Consider the following 21,349-nt stretch of genomic DNA (forward strand, 5'->3'; position numbering starts at 1 on the left):
CGCGCGGAAGTCTGGAGCTGGGCTATTACCGCGGGGCTGCTCGCCCTCCTTGAAAACTGGCGCGTGTTCCCGCAGATCTGCTTTAAGCGGCCTCGCCGTCAGGCCCCATCGAGTTGGGATTCAGGGGTTCCCCGCCTTCGGTGTCCTCTCTGGCGTTCTGCTCATGGCGACGGCCGCGACGGCCACAGCCTTCGGACAGGCGGTGATCGGTCCCCCGGGCTCGGGAAAGACCACGTACTGCCTGGGCATGAGTGAGTTCCTGCGTGCGCTGGGCCGGCGGGTGGCGGTGGTGAACCTGGACCCGGCCAACGAGGGGCTGCCGTACGAATGCGCAGTGGACGTGAGCGAGCTGGTGGGGCTGGGCGACGTGATGGACGAGCTGCGGCTCGGACCCAACGGCGGCCTGCTGTATTGCATGGAGTACCTGGAAGCCAACCTGGACTGGCTGCGTGCCAAACTCGACCCCCTCCGCGGCCACTACTTCCTCTTCGATTGTCCCGGCCAGGTGGAGCTCTGCACACACCACGGTGCTCTGCGTAGCATCTTCTCTCAGATGGCTCAGTGGGACCTCAGGGTGCGTCTCGTGTAGGGCAGGCCCATTTTGCTGATGGAGCAAATGAGACAGGGAGGAGGACAGGTGCCACGCCCCCATGTCACAGCGAGGTAGGGGCTGAGTTGCTTTGAGGTAAACAGTTGTGAGTTCAAATTTTGTCTTTGCTACTGACTCACTGTGTGATATGGGTAAATAATCACTTTTCAACTGAGATTTTCTAGTCTGTGAAACGAATGTGTTAGTACCCAGCGTGGGATTTTTAGATGGAAGGAGGAGGATATATGGAGAGTAGAAGGCGATTGTTGTAAGCTGGCAAAAGTATGGAGGCAGACGCAGTGGGACTTGTACCTGTTGTCTACTGGGAAGGCTCAGTGCAAGGCATCTTTAAGAAATTAAATGCCTACATGTACTAACTTTTCATGATGAATGCATTCACTATGTATTGTAAACATATACAAATAAAAGAAATATATATATAAAATGCCCATGTTTCCTGGGAGAAGGACATGATGGTGGCTGTTAGAACAAAACAGAAGCAGAAAGACAGCATGAAGTTAGGCTCACACTCACTCTGCCCTCAAGCTCCCAGTGTGATGAGTGATGTCCCAGGCCTCCCTGGTCACTCTTCCCCTCTCTTCCCCTCCTAGCTGACTGCTGTCCACCTTGTGGATTCTCACTACTGTACAGACCCAGGCAAGTTCATTTCAGTGCTGTGCACCTCCCTGGCCACCATGCTGCATGTGGAGCTGCCTCACATCAACCTGCTTTCCAAGATGGACCTCATTGAGCACTATGGGAAGCTAGGTAAGAGCTCCTGTTTCCAGCAGGTGAGGACGAGGGCAGCAAGTGAGGCAGAGATCTCAGATGAAGGAAGCTGCCTTTGGGACCTTGCATGGCCTTGTGATAGTAGCTACAACAGTCCTGAATCCTGTCCTTTTACTTTTTATGATTCTGTGGCAAATACCGTTACAGATTTTGGAGACAAGAGCTACAGATGGTGATATGTGTTACAGAGGAAATATGATAGGACAGTAGTGACTGGGGATAAACAGTACCTCAGTGATCTGAGGCATTGGCCTCTGAGCTGGCCTCTGAGAATGGTGAGAAGCCAGCAGGAGGAGGACTGACCTAGACAAAGGGTCCCGTATAACACAATATTATCAGCCAGGCTGGGAGGTCCAAGATCAAGACGCTGGCAGATCTGGGATGTGACAGCCTGTTCCACAGCTCCCTTGATGGCCATACCCTTATATGACAGAGACACTAGAGTCGGGACAGGCATAAGATGGGGAAAATTGAGGGAGAAGCAGGCTGGTATGGAGCAGGAGAAAAGTCTGATGTCCCATTGGTCGGCATTTTTTCCCTGTAGAATTGGTGTTCTGTTGTGCTGGAAGCATCCGTTCTCAGATGTCATCTCCAACCTTGAAGGAATTTAGAGGATAACAGCTAAATGGCCAGCACATGAGCAGGGAGGGGGATTGTTGATAAAGTGATGTGTTTTCTGGGGAGCCCAACCAGTCGTCAGGACATAGAGGGACATCAGTACTTCAGAGGAACCAGCTCAGCCCAGAGTCCCTCACCTTAGACCAGACTAGGGAGCCTACTTTCCTTCTCTTAATGGGAAATTATTCACAGAATGGAATCAGGTTCCTCAGAACATCTATTCTGGTCTCTCACTTTATAGTAAGAAGGAATTTAGCAAAAAGGAAAAGTCATTTACCTAAGAGGCCTGCTGCTAGAATGCAATTCAATCCCAGCCACCACCTACAGATTCTCACAGCATGCTGGGCCCTGAGGGTACCAGCTGACATCTTCCTGAGGCAAGGACTAAGCAGGGTTCTCAAACCTGTTTGACATTTTTATTTACTATTATTGCTCAAATATTTTTCTGTACCATACACTGGAGTTTATGTCTTTTAATCCTCCTAACAGACCCATGAGGTGGAGACCTGTCTTATAGCTCATAAATGGCAGAGTCAGCAGGTAAAGCCAAGTATTTTCTTCGTAGTAATTTCATGTCCTTGCAGCAACAAATATTTGAGTGAAGAAAGCTAAAGGAAAAAAAGAAGCCGGGGATTTAGCTCAGTGGTTCTGCCACCTGCCTCACAAGTACAAGGGCCAGAATTCGATTCCCAGTACCAAAAAAAAAAAAAATTAAATTTAAAAAAGAAAAAGAAAATATGGTTCTAGTTCTTAGGTGTGATTGTGTATTTTTTGTTTGTTTGCAGTGCTGGGATTGAACCCAGGCCTTGTGCATGCTCAGCACATGCTCTACCAGTGAGTCCCTCCAGTCCTCGGATCTTTAGTCTGATGCCACCTGCTCCTAAATTCTACTTTCTCTCCTTAGCCTTCAACCTGGACTACTACACAGAGGTCCTGGACCTCTCCTATCTGCTTGATCACCTGGCTTCTGACCCTTTCTTTCGCCACTACCGCCAGCTCAATGAGAAACTGGTACAGCTCATTGAAGACTACAGCCTGGTCTCCTTTATCCCTCTGAACATTCAGGTACTGAGTACCGAGAGGCCTGTTCCCTTGGCCCTAGACTGTGTTATGCCTGGGACTCACTAGCCAACAGCACAGACAGCTTTGAGGACCTAAGTGGTCTTCATCCTGGGTATGACTGTCATTGAGCCCCCTTTGGGGGCTGCTGTGGGTAGGATTCCAGTAACAAGGGTGGACCAAACTTGCCTGTCTATTCTGTATCATTGGGTCTTCTCAGAATGAAAATGGGAGAATCAAGAAATTCATCAGCAAAAAAAAAAAAAAAAAAAAAAAAAAAAAAAAATAAAAAAAAAAAAAAAAAAAAAAGAGAAAGAATTCATCAGCAAAGGGTCATGATCACGACTGGGGACAAATGTATTAGGCCCATTCAGCTGGGAAACTGTGTTGAGTTTGTAAAGCAGCACCATCCCCTGTGCCTCCTGCCTTGCCTCCTGCAAAGATAGCCTAGGAGACACAGGTGCATGTTAGGTTCCTTTCTGCAGCTACTTGTGTCTTCTCTTTCTAATGCCATACTTTTCTCATAAGATGGTAGGGTGCCATCTACAATAGGAATAAACCCAGGGGTCCAGATGTGTGTAGAAGAGCTCACTGGGGTTTTTTTGTTAGAGGGAATCAAACTCGGGACCTTGTGCTTGCCAGGCAGGTGCAGTGCCACTGAAATCCCTGGCCCAGCTCACTTTTCCAGTCTGAGTGGGTGGTAGTGGGGAAAGGTGGGACTTAGCCAGGTCTCTGGGGACATCTAGAGCTATATCAGGCCAAGAAAGTTCCATGAACAGGCATCACGAGGTGAGATCAAGCAGGTGTATTTGGAGATTGTGGGCAAGGGCGTTTAGCCTTAGTTCCGCACACCTCTATTTCCCTCACAGAATTATTTCTTCTCCCTGCTCAGGACAAAGACAGCATCCAGCGAGTCCTGCAGGCTGTGGATAAAGCCAACGGCTACTGTTTCGGGGTCCAAGAGCAGCGAAGCCTGGAGGCTATGATGTCAGCTGCAGTAGGCGCTGACTTCCATTTCTCCTCGTATCCTTGCTTCCTGACTTCACTCACTTCGTGGCCACAGCTGAGAGGGTGACACATGGGGCTTGAGAATGGCCATAGGAGGTGCGGTCACCACCCTTGTGGGTAACTGATCCCTTACTGACCAGATGGTTGGGCAACCTGGTGTCTGTCTATTTTTTTATGTGCAATGGCTGCTTCCATAGAAGGCTGCAGGGTTGGTTGTATTCAGGACGAGGGAGGATACTGACAGAAGAGCAGCACAGAGGCCTAGCAAAGAAAAGACTGGTCATTGGGGAGAGGGGCAAGGGCTTCAGTTTGGTGGGATGTATCTGTGAAGAGAGGGGGTGCAGGGAAGCAGGCAGGACTGGTGATGAGGGGCTTGAGCATCGTAAGGAGTGTGGGCTTTAGCTCACAGGCGGTCGAGAGAGCCAGTGTTAGCCAGTGCATTGAAAAGGTTGTGCCTCGGTCAGATTTGGGGTGTGTTCGTGTGTGTGAGGTTGGTTGTCCATTTTTTTCCTCCATGTACTGAGGACTGAACCCAGGACCTTACTTACATAGGCTGAGCAAGTGCTCTACTGCTCAGCTATATCCTCAGGCCCTGGCCCTTTTCTCTGTCTCTCTCTCTTTTTTTTTTTTTTTTGTCCTAAGGATTGAACCCATATCCTTTGCACTAAACAATATCCCCTCCCCTGCCCATTTTTTATTTTGAGTAAGGGTCTGGCTAAGTTGCCAAGGCTGGGCTCTAACTTGCAATCGTCCTACCTTGGGCTCTGAAGAAGCTGGTATTAAGTCATTCAGCACCTTGCCTGGCTTGAGTGTATGTTTTAGGAAAGTCCCACTGACTGGGCCGTGCATTCAAGGAATGTGATTAAGAGCAGGAGACACTTCTTACAATCTTGCTAGGTGAGAAAGGGTGAAACATTTGTAGTGAGAATAGAAAGAAGGGTATGTATTGGATTAGAAAAATGAGATAGACTGCAAGAGTTAGTGACTGCGTGGTTATTTTTTAGGTACTGGGTAGTGAACCTAAGTCCTTTGCACTGAGCTATGTCCCTACCCCTTTCATTTTTTAGACAGTCTCACTAAGTTGCTAAATAGCCCAGGTCAGATTCAAACTTCTGATCCTCCCACCTGAGCCTCCCAGAGTGCTGGACTTACAGGTGTGCACCTGAGCAGCTGTGGTATAGATGGAGGTGGAGCAGTATTCAGACCCCTAGATTCTGCCGCAGACAGTAGAATGGTGGATCTGCTGGTGCCTGAGGTAGGAGAGGAGGAAGAGGGCCATGCGTGCATGTCGGTTGAAAGGATGGGAGGTGGCAGACCATCTGTTTCTGGGTGATCATTATAGTCCAGAGCTGTCTTAGGCATCTGGACCTTTGGAGCTGGGTTAGTGACCAGCAAGGAGTCACTCAGCTCAAACAGCTGTGGGCGAGGTAGAGCAGGGAAGCCCAGGCCTCCAGGCTGATGATCTCAGAGATCCAGCATCTACACAGGATGCTGGAGACAAAGGAGTATGAGAATAGAAGAAAATTATTTCAGCCAACATTTACTGCCCTGTTTCAGGCCTTTTACACGTGGGAAACAAAACTCACAAGAATAAACAAGTTCTAAATAATGGCAGTAGAACATGTAGTCCCTGATGAAAGGACCAAGGTGTAGCCTCACACGTGCCATCAGTGTGTTCTCACTGTCCCTTTGCTAGTGTGATTTGTGTCCTCTGTTTCCTTGAGAGACAGGAGGCACCTTATGGCCCAAGAGGAATTTGTCATTTTCTTTGAGCCTACTTAAGTTCTTTCCCTTGGTAGGAAAAGAGAAGTGATGGTATTTATTGAGCACCTGCTGTGTACCAGCTGCCATGCTGGGTGCTTCATGGTGGTCGTTCTCATTTGATCCTCATAACAACTCTGATACTTCACAGAGGATAAAAAAAGAATTGGTACAATCAGGATTCAAAAAATCCTCTCACTGGCTCCAGACTGTGTGCCATAACACAGAGCCGGGGAGTCAGCACTCCCTGGCCTTTTGATCTTAGGAGTATGGGGAAGAAGAAAGCACATGAGCATTTGAGGCTGGATGCTTGGGAGGTTTCTCAGACCCTATTAGCCCCTCTTACTGTGGCCTGATGCTGTAGTTTGGAGGGAAGGTGAGGGATGGGAGGTCTGCCAGATGTGGTTAGAGGGTCCATGTCAGCAGAGGCCAGAGCCCACCTAGGCCAGTCCTCTGCCTGCGCTATTAGCCTTGACGCCCTGCCCTTAGCACACTGGGCATCCAGGAGAAGTACCTGGCACCTTCTGACCAGTCAGTGGAGCAGGAAGCCATGCAGCTGTAGCAGCACCTTGGAGCCCAGAGAGCAGGGTGCATAACCGGCAGCGGGAAACATGGAGGCTCCGGGGAACAGCCGGCAGCCAGCAGTCCGCAGACCCACGTACAAGTCCAGCCAACGCAAGGAGGCTGGCGAGGGGATACTCGGCTCTGCAAAAGACTGGACAGAAAGCCAGACCAAGGGCAGGACGCCCACCACACTCTTGGTGGTGTCCTCACGCACTGGGCCCTGGCCCGGTGAAGTGCACCAGAAAGCCCAGTGGTCTCCAGTTGTGGGTTGTGTTGCATTGTGCTATAATACAAGTTTACTTTCCACTTTTTGTGCCTTCTAAACTTGTCTTCAGTCCTCCAGGCCCAGGGCTTGGGGCAGAAGAGGGGAACATCACTGTCCCTCCGGAGAGTCCTTCTCTGTACTGCTCAGTGTTTCTCCAGAGGATAGCATCCATCTTGTACTCTCCTTTGGTGTTTTGTTAATGTTCAATTCTAACGGGAAACCTCCAGCTGAGTCTTCACAGGTAACACTTCCTGGCTAGACCATGTTTAGTAATGTTTTATTTTTATTGTATTTATTTCACTTTATCTCATTTCTAGCAAGTGTTAACTAATCAGCGTTTAAAAGATTACTTCAAAATGAAATAATTTATGCAAAATGAGTTGTCTAAAGAAAAGTATTGAGTATATGATAGAATTGTTAAAAGGATGTGAAGAAAGATCTGTTAAAGCTGGGAAATGGGGCTGCCTTTGCTATTCTTGTACCTGGTGGGGAGTGCAGTTCATACTTTTAACCAGCAGGTGGCAGCCTAGACTTTTGCAGTTGCAATCTGAAGGGTCTGATGGCCTATGCAAGGTGGTTATTGCCAGGAGTCTTATTTGTAGGCTGTTAACACATATGTAGGGGAGATTTGTATGCTTTTCTTTTCTTTTCTTTTTTTCTTCTTTTTCCAGCACTGGGCATTGAACCCAGGGCCTTGCACATGCTCTCTACAACTGAGCTATACCCCAGTCCTTTTTATTTTATTGAGACAGGGTCTTTCCAAGTTTCCCACTCTGTCTTCAAAATTGCATTCCTCCTGCCTCAGCCTCCTGAATAGCTGGAATTACAGATGTGTGTCACCATGCCCAGTAGGCTTGGTATTTTACTGAATGTCTCCACACCTCATCCTCATGTGGTTCCTATAGCAACCTGTAGAGCTAGACGTGGTGAGGACTATCGCCAAACCATTACCATTTTATTGTTATTTTGGTACCAGGGATCCAACTCAGGACCTTGCACTTACAAGGAAGGTGGCAGAACCACTGAGCTAAATCCCCCGCCCTATCCATTACCATTTTACAGGGAGGAAAGAGAAGGGTGAGGGGCTTGGACTTCAGCATCTGGCTCCCACAGTGCCGTTTGCTGACTGAACTGTGTGTGTGTCCCTCGTTTGGTGGACTTACTGGTGAAAAGTTAGCCTTTGGGCTGGGGATACAGCTCAGTGATAAGAGAGCTTGCCTAAGAAAGCAGGGAGGGAGGAAGGAAGTGAGGATATAAAGACAGAAGGCGTAATTAATTACATTTCTTATCCCTGCAGATTTTTTTAAGAGTTTCACCATGTAGCCTGGGCTGGCCTTGAATTCAGTGATCCTCCTGCTTTAGCCTCCTGAGTGCTGGGATTATAGGCGTGCACACCATGCTCAGTTTTCCTCACATTTTTTGTAGAAAAAATTAAGGTACCCAGAGGTGATTTATGACTACTGAATCATAAATTAAGGGGAAGATGGGTCACTGGTGGTTTGAGCAGTTGGAGGATTCATAGGAAAATCCATCCTGAAACGGCATGAAAATGGGGTTGACTAATCTTGTGTCCCCATTTTCTTGTGGCAGCCACAGCTGAAGGCAGAAGAGCGAGGGGCTGTGAGGAGGAGGCTGTGGTGGCCTGAACAGTCAGACAGCAGACCGGCTCGGCTCCCACGCTTGTCTGCAGAGCGGGTAATAACCGGGTGCTGCCTCCCCAGCCTCTTTCATCTGAGGAGTTCAAAGAACTTCACCCCTATTAATACTCTGCCCAGTAGGTGGGGAGTACTCAGAGCAAGCCAGGGAAACTGAGGCAGGCTGCACAGCCTTGGGCCGGCTGAGTCATCTGTGGGACCTGGAACTCAGGAAGCCTGACCTCCAGGCTGCTGGACAAATCCTTCACCCAGGCCTGAGGGTGGGTGCTGTGCCAGTAGCTGTGGTCATGGGGTGTGATGCTCCCCTTGCGCAGAGGGCTGGGTGGCGCCATTTCTGGCTTCGCATCTCACGTCCAGGTGCCCTCAGCATTTATTTTAGATGGATGGAAATAAATCAGAACTTTATTTTCAGGCCTTTATGTAACAGCAAGAATATTTTCTTCCTCAGTAATTGTAGTTTTGTTTGTTTGTTTGTTTTGTGACAGGGTATTGCCGTGTAGCTCAGACTGGCCTTGAACCCTGATTTAGTCTCCTGAGAATTATAGGCATGCACTACTACATCCAGCAATAAATGTAGTTTCTGAAGCAAAACATTTATTGGCACATTTTATATACATATGATGATAACATTCATCCTAAGGAATGACACATCTTGCTTCTTTTTTCTCCATTCCCTTCCCTTCCCTTTGATCCTTTTTCCCATTTGCAAAAGCTTTGTTCCATTTTTTCTTATATTCTTTTCTTTCTTGTCTCTCCTTTCCCCCTGCCCTCTTGATTCCCTTCCCACTGGAACATTTTCTTCCCATTTCCCAGTAGCTATTGGTCCTTATTTGCACTTTCAGTTTCTCACACCAGAGAAACAGTGCAGCATTTAAAAATGTGTCTGATTTATCTCAAGAGTGTGGTCTCAAGGTTCACCCATTTAGCTAGGAATGTCTCAAGGTTATCCTTCTTTGTGGCAGAGTAGTACTCTGTTGTAAAAAAAAAAAAAAGAACCCACATCTTTATCTACTCATTGGTTGATGAGCAGTTGGTCTGTTTCCAAGATTTAGCTATTACAAACTGTGCTGCTATAAATATGCTCTAAACATGGTGTGCCTGTATCCTGCTGTGGTATGACACTTTGAATTCTTTTTTGGTGGGGAGTGGTACTGGAGATTGAACTCAGGCCCTTGTGCTTGTGAGGCAGGCAGCAAAACCACTGAGCTAAATCTCAGGCCCTAATTCTTTTTTTCTTTTAGTTTTGTCCTGAGGATTGAAATGCTTTTAATTCCTTTGGGAAGACACCAAGAAGGAATAACTGGGTCAAATGGAACCTCTAGTTTCAGTTTTTTGAGAAATCTCCACACTGATTTCTACAGTGGCCGCACTGGTCTACATTCCCAGCAACAGTGGAGAAGGGCTCTTTTTTTTCCCCACAGCCAGGCCAGCATTTGTTATTGGTTGATTTCTTGATAGCAGCCATTCTTGTGGGGTGAGATGGAATCTCAGTGTTGTTTTAATTTGCATCTCTTGAATGATCAGTGATGTTGAACCTTTTTTCATAAATTGCTGTTTCTACTTCATCTGAGAAGTGTGTCCATTTCAGATGCCTATTTTTGATTGGATCTTTAAATTTGGGGGTCTGATTTTATATTCTAGATAGCAGTCCTTTGAGGAGCAGCTAGCAAAAATTTTTTTCCAGGCTATGGGTTGTCTCTTCACTCTGTTGATGGTTTCTTTTGCCGTGCAAAAGCTTTTTAATAAGATGAGATCACAGTTGTTGATTCTTTGTGGTATTTCCTATGCGATCGGGGTTTGTTCATAGTCTTTGCCTACACCTGTGTCCTCAAGAGTTCTACCTATTTTGTCTTCCAACAGATATGGTGTTTCTGTTTTAATATTTAGGTCTTTGATCCATTTTGATGTGAGTTTAGTGCATGGTGAGAGACATGGGTCTAGTATTAATCTTTGGTGTGTGGAAAACCAGTGTTTTCAGCACCATTTATTGGTGGGTTTTTTTGGTACTGGGGATCAAACTCAGAACCTAACGCTTGCAAGGCAGGCGTGGTGTCAACACCCTCTATTAAAAAGCTATCTTTTTTTCTAGTGAAGATGTTTGGTTCCTTTGTCAAAGATAGAGTGGTGAAGTGTGTTTGGAGTTGTTTTTGCGTATTCTGGTTTGATCCTGTGGCCTCTTTTTTTTTTAAATCACAGTAGCTCTGTAATATAATTTCAGGTCAGGGATTGTGATGCCCCCTGCCTTGCTCTGTTATTTTTGTTATTCAAATTCTCTTCTGGTTCCAAATGAATTTTAGTATTGTTTTCTCTTAATTCTGTGAGATATGTATTTTGATTGTGATTGCATTAAATCTGTATAACAGTTTTGGAAGTATGGTCAATTTCACTATATTGCTTCTTTCTACCCAAGAACAAGGGATATCTTTCCATTTTCTGTCCATTTCTTAATATCCTTTTCAGAGTACTGTAGTTATCCTTTGTTAGCTCAATTCCTAGGTATTTCTTTTTTCTTTTTTATGCTGTTGTGAAAGGTGTTGTTTCTCTAATTTCTCTCTGAGTTTGTTATTTGTGTACAGGAAAGCTGCAAATTTTTGAGTATTGACTTTGTGGGGTTTTTTTTTTTTTTTTTTTTTTTTTTCTGAGACAGGGTCTCACTATGTAGTTGAGACTGACCTGGAACTCACTATGTAGCTCAGGCTGATCTTGAACTCACAGCAATCCTCCTGCCTCAGCCTCCCAAGTTCTGGGATTACAGGCATTTGCCACCACACCCAGCTTGGGTTTTGACTTTGTATCCAGCTATGGTACTAAATTTGTTGTTAAATCTAGAAGTCAATAAATGTAGTTTGTGATAACAAAAAGATTTTTTCTGTTCCCTCTGTATACACTGAGGTACTGGGCAGGAGAAAACACAATGCAGGAGAGGGGAGCATGGGCTCCAGGTGAGGCTCACATGGTGGAAAGTGTATAGGGTGAGAGAAATACCATCTTCCAACATGGCCACAACCTTAGGGTTTTTTTTTTCCTGGATAAAATAGAAAAGTAAAAACTTGGAAAATGAAAAGAGAAAGTAGAGTCATTCATAGAACTATCATGGAAATAATCATTAATATTAAAGACCTTTTAAAAATTATTTTTCCCCCGGGTATTCAGCTCAGTGGTTCTGCCACTTCCCTTGCAAGCAAAAGGTCCTGAGTTCAATCCCCGGTGTCAAAAAAAAAAAAGAAAGAAAGGTAAAAATTATTTTTCCAATATTGGGGATTGAACCTAAGACATGTCACAAATTACATCCTAACCTTTTCTTTTTCTTTTTTTATGGTGCCGGGAATTGAACTCAGGACCTTGTGCTTGCAAGGCAGGCATCTAGCCTTTTCTGTTTCTTTCTCCCCCCACCCTTTCTCTTTTTCGAGATAGGATCTTGCTAAGTAGCTCAGGCTGGCCTCAAAATCATGGTCCTCCCGTTCAGCCTTTCAAGTATCTGGGATTACAAGTGTGTGCCATCAAGCCTGGCTATAAAAACTTTTTTTTTTTTTTTTTTTTTTGGTTTTTTGAGACAGGGTCTCACTATGTAGTTCATTCTGACCTGGAACTCACTGTGTAGCCCAGGCTGGGCTTGAACACTCAGCGATCCTCCTGTCTCCACCTCCCAAGTGCTGGGATTACAGGCGTGCGCCACCACGCCCGGCTATAAAAACCTTCTTAATAATAATGTTTAGTGATATAGCTAGAACCTTATCTATCCAGACTAGCCTAAAAGGTCATTAGCAAGTTTTCCCTTCGCTATGACAAGTAATGACTACCATCTTTGTACCCAAATATTGTCTGAGTATCTGATTTTTATTTATTTATTTATTTTTTGGTACCAGGGATTGAACTCAGAACCCTGTGCTCGTGAGGCAGGCGGCAGAACCACTGAGCTAAATCCCTGGCCCAAGTCTCTGATTTTTTTTTTTTTTTGGTACTGGGGATTGAACTCGGGTCTTTGGGCTTGCAAGGCAGGCCACCGAACCGCTGAGCTAAATTCCTTGGCCCTCTGATTTTTAATTTATGATAAAGTCCTAGAAATGAAATGACTGCTGTTTTCCGGGTTCTTGATCCATATTTCTAAAGTGCTTTCCAGAGAGCGCCCTGACCGTGTCATTATTCTAGTCATTCCTGCTAACTGACGGTCAACTCTGCATTTCCTGATTAGATCCCAGCCACAGGAGGGTGGTGTGGAGTTGAGGAACCCATAGGTCATTGCCAAGGTTCCCAGCCTGACAAAGAGGCCTAGGAGGGAGGGTGAGGCCCTAAACCCAGCTGAAGCAAGTCAGTCTACATGAGTTAGCGGAAAGCTCGCCCACAACTGGCTAAGCGCAGGACATCTGGTCCCATTAGGGCTTGTGGGAAGGGGAAAGGGAAGGTAGGTGTGAGGGATTTTCTGTCCTTTCCCAGAAACCCCGACAGAAGAAGGGAGCAGCTCCAAACCCACCCAGCCAGCTGCTCCCTGCTTTCCTTTTTCCCTCATCCTGGCTGCCTCGTCTGGCCACTCAGGCCTCTTCCTGTGCCCTTCAGAAGCCCAGGTCAGCACCCTCCCAAGGCAGCAGGTCCACCTCGTTTCCAGTGTGTTGTGCCCTGCACTTCCAGCCAGGGAGCCAACTCCAGGCAGCCTCAGAGCCCAGGCGTCCAGGTGGGCTGATGGATGGGTAAAGGACTTGAGGCCCAGTGAAGGTGGGGAAAGATGAGTACCAGTAAAAAGTTCTGTCTGAGGTTACATAACAAGGTGTAAATTTTTGCCGGGCGTGGTGGCGCACGCCTATAATCCCAGCACTCAGGAGGCTGAGGCAGGAGGATCGCTGTGAGTTCGAGACCAGCCTGAGTACATAGTGAGTTCCAGGTCAGTCTCAACTACATAGTGAGACCCTGTCTCAAAAAAAAAACAAAAACAAAACAAAAGATGTAAATGTAAATTTTTTCTTCCTCATTCCAAAACTCCGAACCAGATGTGGAGAGAGATGAGAGGCCTCTTGAAAAACCATCCTAAATGGCGCCACATATGGTGGTGCGTTCCTGCTGGTAGACCCAGCTGCATAACTACTCAGGAAGCTGAGGCAGGAGGATCACTTGAACCCAAGTGTTCAAGGCTAGTCTAGGCATCACAGTGAGACTTTGTCTCAAAACAAATGTTAGGCATGGTGGTACATGCCTGCAATCCCAGCACTTGGGAGTCTGAGGCAGGAGGATCACCATGAGTTCAAAGCCAACCTGGGCTACACAGTGAGACCCTGTCTCAAAAAAAAAAAAAAAAAAAAATCCTAAATAAACAGCTCTAAAACAGTATGCTTGTTGTGTGTATTTAGTTTTAAGAAAAGTTCCTTAAAGCCAGCTGTGGTGAAGGGGCCAGGGATTTAGCTCAGTGGCAGTGTACCTACCTTGCAAACACAAAGTCCTGAGTTCGATCCCCAGTACCAAGGTGGGGGTGAAGCCAGCTGTGGTGGTACACACCGTAATTCTGGCACACAGAAGGCTGAGGCAGGAGGACCTCAAATTTGAGCCAGCCTAGGCACAGTGAGACTTTATCTCAGAAAAAAAAAAGAAAAAGAGGACCAGGGATTTGGCTCAGTGGTTCTGGCACTTGCCTCGCAGGCACAAGGGCCCAAATTTGATCTCTGGTACCCCCCCAACACAAAAAAAAAAAAAAGGAAAAGGAATGTCCCCTAGTACTTCCCTTTGTGCCAGATCATCATCTCTAAGTTCTTGCAATGTTTTAGTGCTGGGTCCTCCACATTACTTTGTGGAGTCACAGAAATAGCCAAGCAGGGAGCCTGGGACATGACTAAGATTTCCTCCAATTTGTAACTGGTATCTATTGAGCTGAAAGCCTGTCCCCTCTGTATTCAGATAAGGAGACTTCAGGTTAGCTTTAGTCTGGAGGAGAAAATGGCTCACATTTTCTCCCTCCTGCCCTTTCTTACATCCTTCCCTTCAACAAATACCATCAACTGATTATTAAATGCTGTACCTCCTCACGGTTTGGCAGAGTCCTGCTTTTGAGAGTCTAGGGTTTCCTTCTTATCTCTAGACAGAGTTCAGTTTCCCAGAGCTGTAAGGAGAAGATTGGGCAGAGACAGAGGTGAGTCAGCCTCGGTGCCCTAGGGTGACAGCCTGTCTGCTGCCCCACAGGCGTTCCTGGCTCCCCACTCTGCGGGGAGGTGGAGGGGCCTTCCCCACCCCGCACAGCAGGAGTGGGGATGGGTAGGCCTTGTGCACAGGGTAAAGAATTCAAAGGAATGAAGAGCAAAACCGGGTTAAGGAAACTTAAATTTGGTGAGTAAGCCGCGGAGTCTGTCCACTTCACATTCCAGACAGGCCCTTCCTTCTGGGCCCTGGCCTTACGTTAGATTGAGTAGTATAAGAAGACTTTTTTATTTGTTTTAATTTGGGTTTTGGTTTGGTGTTTTGTTTTATTTTGGTACCGGGGATTGAACTCCAGCCCTTGCACTTGCTAGGCAGGCAGTGGAACCACTGAGCTAAATCCCCAGCCCAAGGCTTTTTTAATTCTTTGAAAATCCAAAACAAGAATAGAGTAGCACAGTACACCATGGTTTTTCTCATACTTCTAGTTCACGAGACTAGTATGCAAGAGGCATGTGTGGTTATTTTAGCCACAGTGTTGGGCACAGACAAGCCTGTCACCCAGGCTCTTGCCTACAGCTTTTTTTTTTTTTGAGACGGGGTCTCACTATGTAGTTCAGACTGCCCTGGAACTCACATCAATCCTCCTGCCTCAGCCTCCTGAGTGCTGGGATTACAGGCGTGCATCACCATGCCCGGCTCCACAGCAGCTTTTCGGGAGCCCCCTGAGCAGTTTGAAAACACCTGTGGTAGTTTAAAGTTCATGAGTGTTGGGGTCAGACCCTGTCCTAGCACATAAGCACTTGTGTAACCCTGGTTTTTAGGTTATTTTGCAGTATGACCCTCCATCTTTTCATACACAAAATCAGTAATGTGCACTGCTGCGAGAAATGAGGTGTGAAACTGTCTGGCAGATACTGGTCATGTTAGCAGCCGCTGTTGCTCCACTTGGATCTAGGAGAGGGTGCTGTTGGTGAGAAGTGCAGTCTTGGTACAAGCACCTGAAGTCAGGTTTTCCTAGGAAGCTTGGAACATCGGGGCTTTAGACCTGTGTGTGTGTGTGTGTGTGTGTGTGTGTGTATGGTGGCGGCAGTGGGGAGGAGCACCTTGCTTTTCTGGAAGGAGTCACCGTGGCCTTCTTGACCCTCGTGCCCGGGCTCCCTAGGAGCCTGGTTGGTGGAGAAGGCAGTCTTGCCATTTGACACCTACTCTGGAGGAGCTACAGAGCCAGCTTGGCTTTGTCCTCTGCCGCAACTGTGTATAAAAGAATAGAAAGTAGAATATCTCTGGTAAAGAGGAGGAGCACCTTGCTTTTCTGGAAGGAGTCACCGTGGCCTTCTTGACCCTCGTGCCTGGGCTCCCTAGGAGCCTGGTTGGTGGAGAAGGCAGTCTTGCCATTTGACACCTACTCTGGAGGAGCTACAGAGCCAGCTTGGCTTTGTCCTCTGCCGCAACTGTGTATAAAAGAATAGAAAGTAGAATATCTCTGGTAAAGAATTTTAGGTTGCAAGTTTTCCCTGCCTCCCCGCAACTAGGGATTGAACCCAGGGCCTTTGCACTTATCTGTATCCCTACCCGCAGCCCTTTTCTAGTTGTTGAGAGTCTCACTAACTTGCTCAGGCTGGGATTGAATTTGCCATCCTCTGCCTCAGCCTCCCAGAGCACTGGCGTTACAGGTGTGCACCACCTTGTCTGGCTACCAGTCTAATTATTGGGAGGAAAAAAATCTTCTCAAGTGCTGTTACCTGGCTGTTGTAGAAAGGTAGGGCCGGGGTTCTATACCTCTAACACTGTGTACATGGTCTCTACCTAGACAGCTCTTCCTCATCCCCAGGGTCAGCCATTTCTGCATTTCCATAAAAAAGGATCTGGCTCTAACCTGGTGGCCAGACACTTGGAAGGGTGGTTTTAAATCCAACATCTGAGCACCTTGTAGTACAAACTTTGTTGGAATTAATGTAGGAAGAAAGGGGCACAGTGGGACAAAGTTACCATTTATAGAGAACTCTGAGAGAAATAAACCCAGGACATGGCTCCAAACCCAGAAGTAGAATCAGGTAGATAGGAAATCATAACTGAATAAAAGTACCTTACATAAATGGAAGGGGTTGGTAAGCCAGTCTGTCCAAGGTTCTGTGGATGTGTTAAAAGAAGGGTGGCTCATTAAGATTTGATCTAATTAGCTTTGAAATTTGGAAGAGATTAAAAGAATATTATCAGTGCTGGGCATGGTGGCGCATACCCGTAACCCCAGCACTCGGGAGGCTGAGGCAGGAGGATCACTGTGCCTTACAGTGAGTGTAAGGCCAACCTAGGCTACACAGTGAGACCCTGTCTCAAAAAACTAACAAAACGGGGCCAGGATTTAGCTCAATGGTGCCGCTGCCTGCCTTGCAAGCACAAGGTCCTGAGTTCAATCCCTGCCGCCAAAAAAAGTAATAATAATAAATAAATAAAACAAAGAATATGATTAAGTGGAAGGGATGAATGATGAATGACCACCATGAAATTAACTGAAGCTTGGCATTCTTACTTGCTTTGCCTTCTGGAACAGTTGTGCGTGTGTGTACATCCTCGCACATGCATGTGCCTGCATAAGCACTAGGGTCAAACCCAGAGATTTACATGTGCTAGGCAAGAGCTGTACCTCTGAGCTACACTGCTAGTCTGAGAATTTTAAAAATTGAAGTATAAATGACACAATTCTACAGTGAGCAGTGCAGCTCATAACCAAACTGCAACTGTGCACACTTTTACCATCCCAAAAGAAGCCCTGTATCCATTAGTAGTGGAATTGATTTTTTTTTTTTTTTTGGTAACGGGGATTGAACTCAGGTCCTTGTGCTTGCGAGGCAGTCGCCAGAACCACTGAGCTAAATCCCTGGCTCGGAATTAAAAAATTTTGAAATGTCATCTCTAGACCAGGAAAAGATGGCAATAAATGTTTACTGAGTTTTGTTTTTCTCTTTCTTTCTTCCTTTTTTTTTTTTTTTTTTTTTTTGAGACAGGATTTCATTATGTAGTCCAGACTGGTCTCAAACCACAGCAGTCCTCCTGCCTCAGCCTCCCATATGCTGAGTTTACAGATGGGTGTGACACCACACCTGAAAGTCCGATACCGTTGTAATAAGAAGCTGGTGCCTAAAGCATCTCAAATTTAGCCCTGATAGAGGTTGATTTGATGATCTTCAACTCATAGCATCTGCATTTGAAATCCTTCAACACCAACATACCAGTTAGGGCAGCTCATTTCTTTCCATATAGGACAACTTTGAAAGGTGTGGCGCCAACTACCAAAAGGAGAGGTCGAGAGAAAAGAAGGAAGTTCTTTTCCCAGGACCTAACCCTTTAAGAGAAAGTCACCAGACCTGTCTGGTGAGAGAAACCAGGTCATATCTAGAGCTCCCTGGAGTCACCTGCCCTGGCCCAGAGACAAGAAATGAGGGGAGAAGAGGGGACCCGCGCCCCTCATTTCGGAGCCCCATGGATGTGGCCAAATTAGGCCCTGATGAAGCTGGACTGAGTTCCATCTCTGGCAGCGAGGATGCTCCTCCCCGCTGCGCCTGACCGATTAACCGATTATTGCAGCTGCTTTGCACAGGAATACTGGATAAATCCTAGCCTTCCTGATGACTGAATAACAGCTAGCAGGCTTTACAGCACAGGTGTTTCTTTTCTCAAACTTAACTAAGAAGGAGGTGTTTTAAACCTCCCCACCAAGCCCACAAATAGAACGCAAAGGCGAGCAGGCTCAGAGCCTCAGGCAGGACAGATCGCACCCAGGCGCTTTCAGGACCCAAAGTCTTCCTCTCTGGTTGGAGAACCTTGAGTTCAAGCCTCTTTCCACTGAGGGAAGGTGAGGCCCAGAGAGGTGTAATGGCTTCCCCAAAGGCAGCCAGGGACACAGTCCAAGCCTGCTGGCCATGCGGCCAGGGCTGCCTCTGGAGTGTGGTGGCGGCGTCTCGGGCTGGGCGGGCGACAACTTGCTAGAGTGAAACCCGGAGAGCGCCGTCCCCCAGAGTTCGGCCAGCGGCGAGGACAACGCTCAGTCAGCAAGCCAGCGGTGGCTTCTACCCGGCGGAGGTGAAGGCGAGAATCCTCGCTGCTCCTTCTTCCATTGGTCAAGCGGGCCCTGGGGGCGGGACCCCTGGCAACTCCCTCCTGTGATTGGGCAGTAGCGGCCCCGGGCTCAGTTTCCAGCCCCAGCCGTGAAGGTAAGACAGCGCCTAGACCGCGGCCCCGGCGTGTTGCTGCTTGCTGCCAGCCGAGTCTGTGGGCTGCCCGCGGCCCTCCCCACCCGGCTTGCTCCTGTTTCCCTCCAGCCCGTTTCCCTTTGTCCCCACCCGACGGCGCAGTTCCGAGGGCTGGGTGGGACTACACCCCACTTAACTCTGGGGTCCTCGGGCACGCGCGCCACCTGGCCAGCTAAGGTCCTAAGTCAGGGTCTCTTAAAGCATACTTCAGTCCCACTCCCAACCCATAGCCAGTAACTGGAAAAGACAGGAGTGTCACAGCGGAACTTTATTGAGAGGAAACATGGTCACACCCAGCAGACGCGCTTTCACTCTCGCTCTCGCAGTCACACGCACGCACACACTCATCTCCAGCCTCTGCCACACGGTCCAGCTCTCAGCCATGGGGGGGCGGCACTCCTTGATTCCTAAGATCCAGAGGCGGCAGGGGCCAGAGGGAGGCGCGGGGTGGGTGGGAGAAGGGGACGCTCCGCAGGCGGTGCGCCCAGGGATCCTGGCCACTGTGGCCTCAGTGCGGCTGCGCCCCCGGAGAGACTTTCCGAGCTGGGCAGAGCACTCGGGAAGGTCTGGGCAGGGCAGGGCCGGGCCTCCCACTCCCTCCGAGTGCGCTGGGCGGCAGCTGGGGACTGGAGCGGGCAGGGCAGGGCAGGGCAGGCAGGCTCAGCTCTGGGGCTCCTCGGGAGCCTCGCAGCCCTCTTCCCCGGCGTTGTCGGCTGTCCACAGCGTCAGGTTGTCTCTCAGCAGCTGCATGATGAGGGTGCTGTCTTTGTAGGAGTCCTCGCTGAGAGTGTGCAGGTCAGCCATGGCCTCGTCGAAAGTGGTCTTGGCCAGCGAGATGGCCTCCTCGGGGATGTTGGCAATCTCGTAGTGGAAGACAGAAAAGTTCAGGGCCAGGCCCAGGCGGATGGGGTTGGTGGGAGGCATCTCCTTCTTGCTGATGTCCATGGCCTCCTGGTAGGCTGCCCGGGCAGAGTCGATGATGCGCTTCTTGTCGTCACCGGTGGCCACCTCGGCCAGGTAGCGGAAGTAGTCGCCCTTCATCTTCAGGTAGAAGACGCGGCACTCAGCCTCCCCTGCCTCCTTGATGAGGTGGGAGTCCAGCAGGCCCAGCACGGTGTCGCACACGCCCCGGAGCTCGGTCTCCACCTTCTCCCGGTACTCTCGCACCTCGGGGCCCTTCTCCTCCGAGCCTTCCTCGTTGCTCTTCTGCTCGATGCTGGACAGGACCCTCCAAGCAGCCCTCTGGCCGCCCACCACGTTCTTGTAGGCCACGGAGAGCAGGTTTCGCTCTTCGCAGGACAGGTCCTCGCCCTTTTCCACGGCGCCCTTCATGAAGGCTGCCATGTCCTCATAGCGCTCAGCCTGCTCTGCCAACTTGGCCTTCTGGATCAGACTGGCTCGCTCCATGGCTCTGGGGACAGACGGTCGGGCGGCGGGCTAACTGGCTGCCAGGGGACCGATGCCGGGTTCTGTGCCTCTCCTGCTCTTGGCCTGCCTTTTGGCTGGGTGGCCTGGCCTGGAGAAGGGTGGGGAGAGGCAGGGGCGGGACTGGGGCCCAAAACCTGCCCCTTTCTCCCCTTCTCTCCACACCCTTTCCGGCTGTTCCATAAAGGTAAAAGGGCGGGATGTGGAGGTGAGTGAGTCATCCGGACAGTCAGCAGGAGAAACCCGGGCGTGGGCCCCACCTTCCGGGCTCCAGGCTGCCCCCTGCTGCTCAAGGTTGCCTTGCACAGGGGCCCATATTAGGAAGCTGCCCAGATCCTCCTTCACAGTGAGTGGCCAAACACAGGAGGGTGGGGTTCTTAATCCTGCCAGGTACGTTTCCCTCTTGGTTCAGGTGAGATCACTCATGTGTAGGTAGGGCTGCAGTTTCCCAAGCACTTTCTCAGACAGGATCTCAATCTTCATGATGTCTTTGGAAGCCACATGGACTGGAAAGGTGGGAATACTTTATCAGAGAAGGGAGATTTGCTCAAGGTCATGCAGCTACCAGCTCCCTAAAACTTCCCCTGCACCCTACTTCCTTTGGCTGTTCTCCCATTGAGGCCTCTGGCCCGTGAGCTCCAGTATCTGGAGGTGGGATTCAGTCTTCTTCCTGAGTCTCCCTAAAGATACCACAGTTCTGTCTCCTGCTCCTCGCTCTCCCTCTGACCGCCCCCCAGAATGCACAGGTGGCAGCTTTCAAGGTGCCACTTAATGAAGAGTTTAACAAGCGGCCTCTGACGCTCCAGCCCAACCTTTGTAATTAGTCACCCAGTAGGTTTGTTGGACACCTTCCCCATCACAGCACAATCTTCCCTTTCAAGTTGGTGGCCTGTTGCCACTTGTCTGAAGATTTAGCCTCTGACTCTCCACACCAGGTCACCTGCCCCCTCCAAGCTGCCTACCACGGTGTATCAGTGGGGCTCCCAGAGGGTGGGGGCCTAACTCCTTGGCTGTCCCACTTTTGACTCAGACTGCCCCTCAGTCAAAGGCTGGGAAGCAGGCCACCTGGGTGCTCAGTCCAGTTTGGTCCCCTGAGGGTGACGCTGGCAACTTGGGGAGAGAGACAGGCCTGATTGACACACAGTATTTCATTTTATGGGGTGGCAATTCCAGCTGAGTGATGTCTCTCCAGCCAGTCTTCCAGAAGTTTCCTTCTTGTTTTTTTTTTTTTTTTTTTTTTTTTTTTTTT

At 48.6% G+C, this 21,349-nt stretch overlaps 2 protein-coding genes across 3 annotated transcripts; one reads left to right on the forward strand and one right to left on the reverse strand.

Moving 5' to 3' along the window:
* Window positions 1–2: 2 nt before the first annotated feature.
* Window positions 3–9,010, forward strand: Gpn2 (GPN-loop GTPase 2). Of its 2 annotated transcripts, XM_010632919.3 has the most exons (7): window positions 3–574; window positions 1,201–1,357; window positions 2,901–3,061; window positions 3,948–4,078; window positions 6,314–6,894; window positions 8,244–8,348; window positions 8,794–9,010. In XM_010632919.3, the coding sequence occupies exons 1-5, from the start codon at window positions 164–166 to the stop codon at window positions 6,384–6,386; spliced, it is 933 nt and encodes a 310-aa protein (XP_010631221.1). In that variant the 5' UTR covers window positions 3–163; the 3' UTR covers window positions 6,387–6,894; window positions 8,244–8,348; window positions 8,794–9,010. The 2 variants fall into 2 exon arrangements, with proteins under 2 accessions (XP_010631221.1, XP_010631214.1); XM_010632912.2 differs by lacking the exon at window positions 8,794–9,010 and having other exon boundaries at window positions 8,244–8,787.
* An 8,929-nt stretch (window positions 9,011–17,939) lies between these two features.
* Sfn (stratifin) lies at window positions 17,940–20,382 on the reverse strand. The gene has a single exon (XM_010632951.2). It carries the CDS (start codon window positions 20,080–20,082, stop codon window positions 19,336–19,338), a length of 747 nt encoding a protein of 248 aa, XP_010631253.1. The 5' UTR covers window positions 20,083–20,382; the 3' UTR covers window positions 17,940–19,335.
* Between the last annotated feature and the right edge of the window lie 967 nt (window positions 20,383–21,349).

The sequence above is a fragment of the Fukomys damarensis genome, unplaced genomic scaffold, assembly GCF_012274545.1.
Source record: "Fukomys damarensis isolate Sample0158 unplaced genomic scaffold, DMR_v1.0_HiC HiC_scaffold_23, whole genome shotgun sequence".
Taxonomy (NCBI): domain Eukaryota; kingdom Metazoa; phylum Chordata; class Mammalia; order Rodentia; family Bathyergidae; genus Fukomys; species Fukomys damarensis.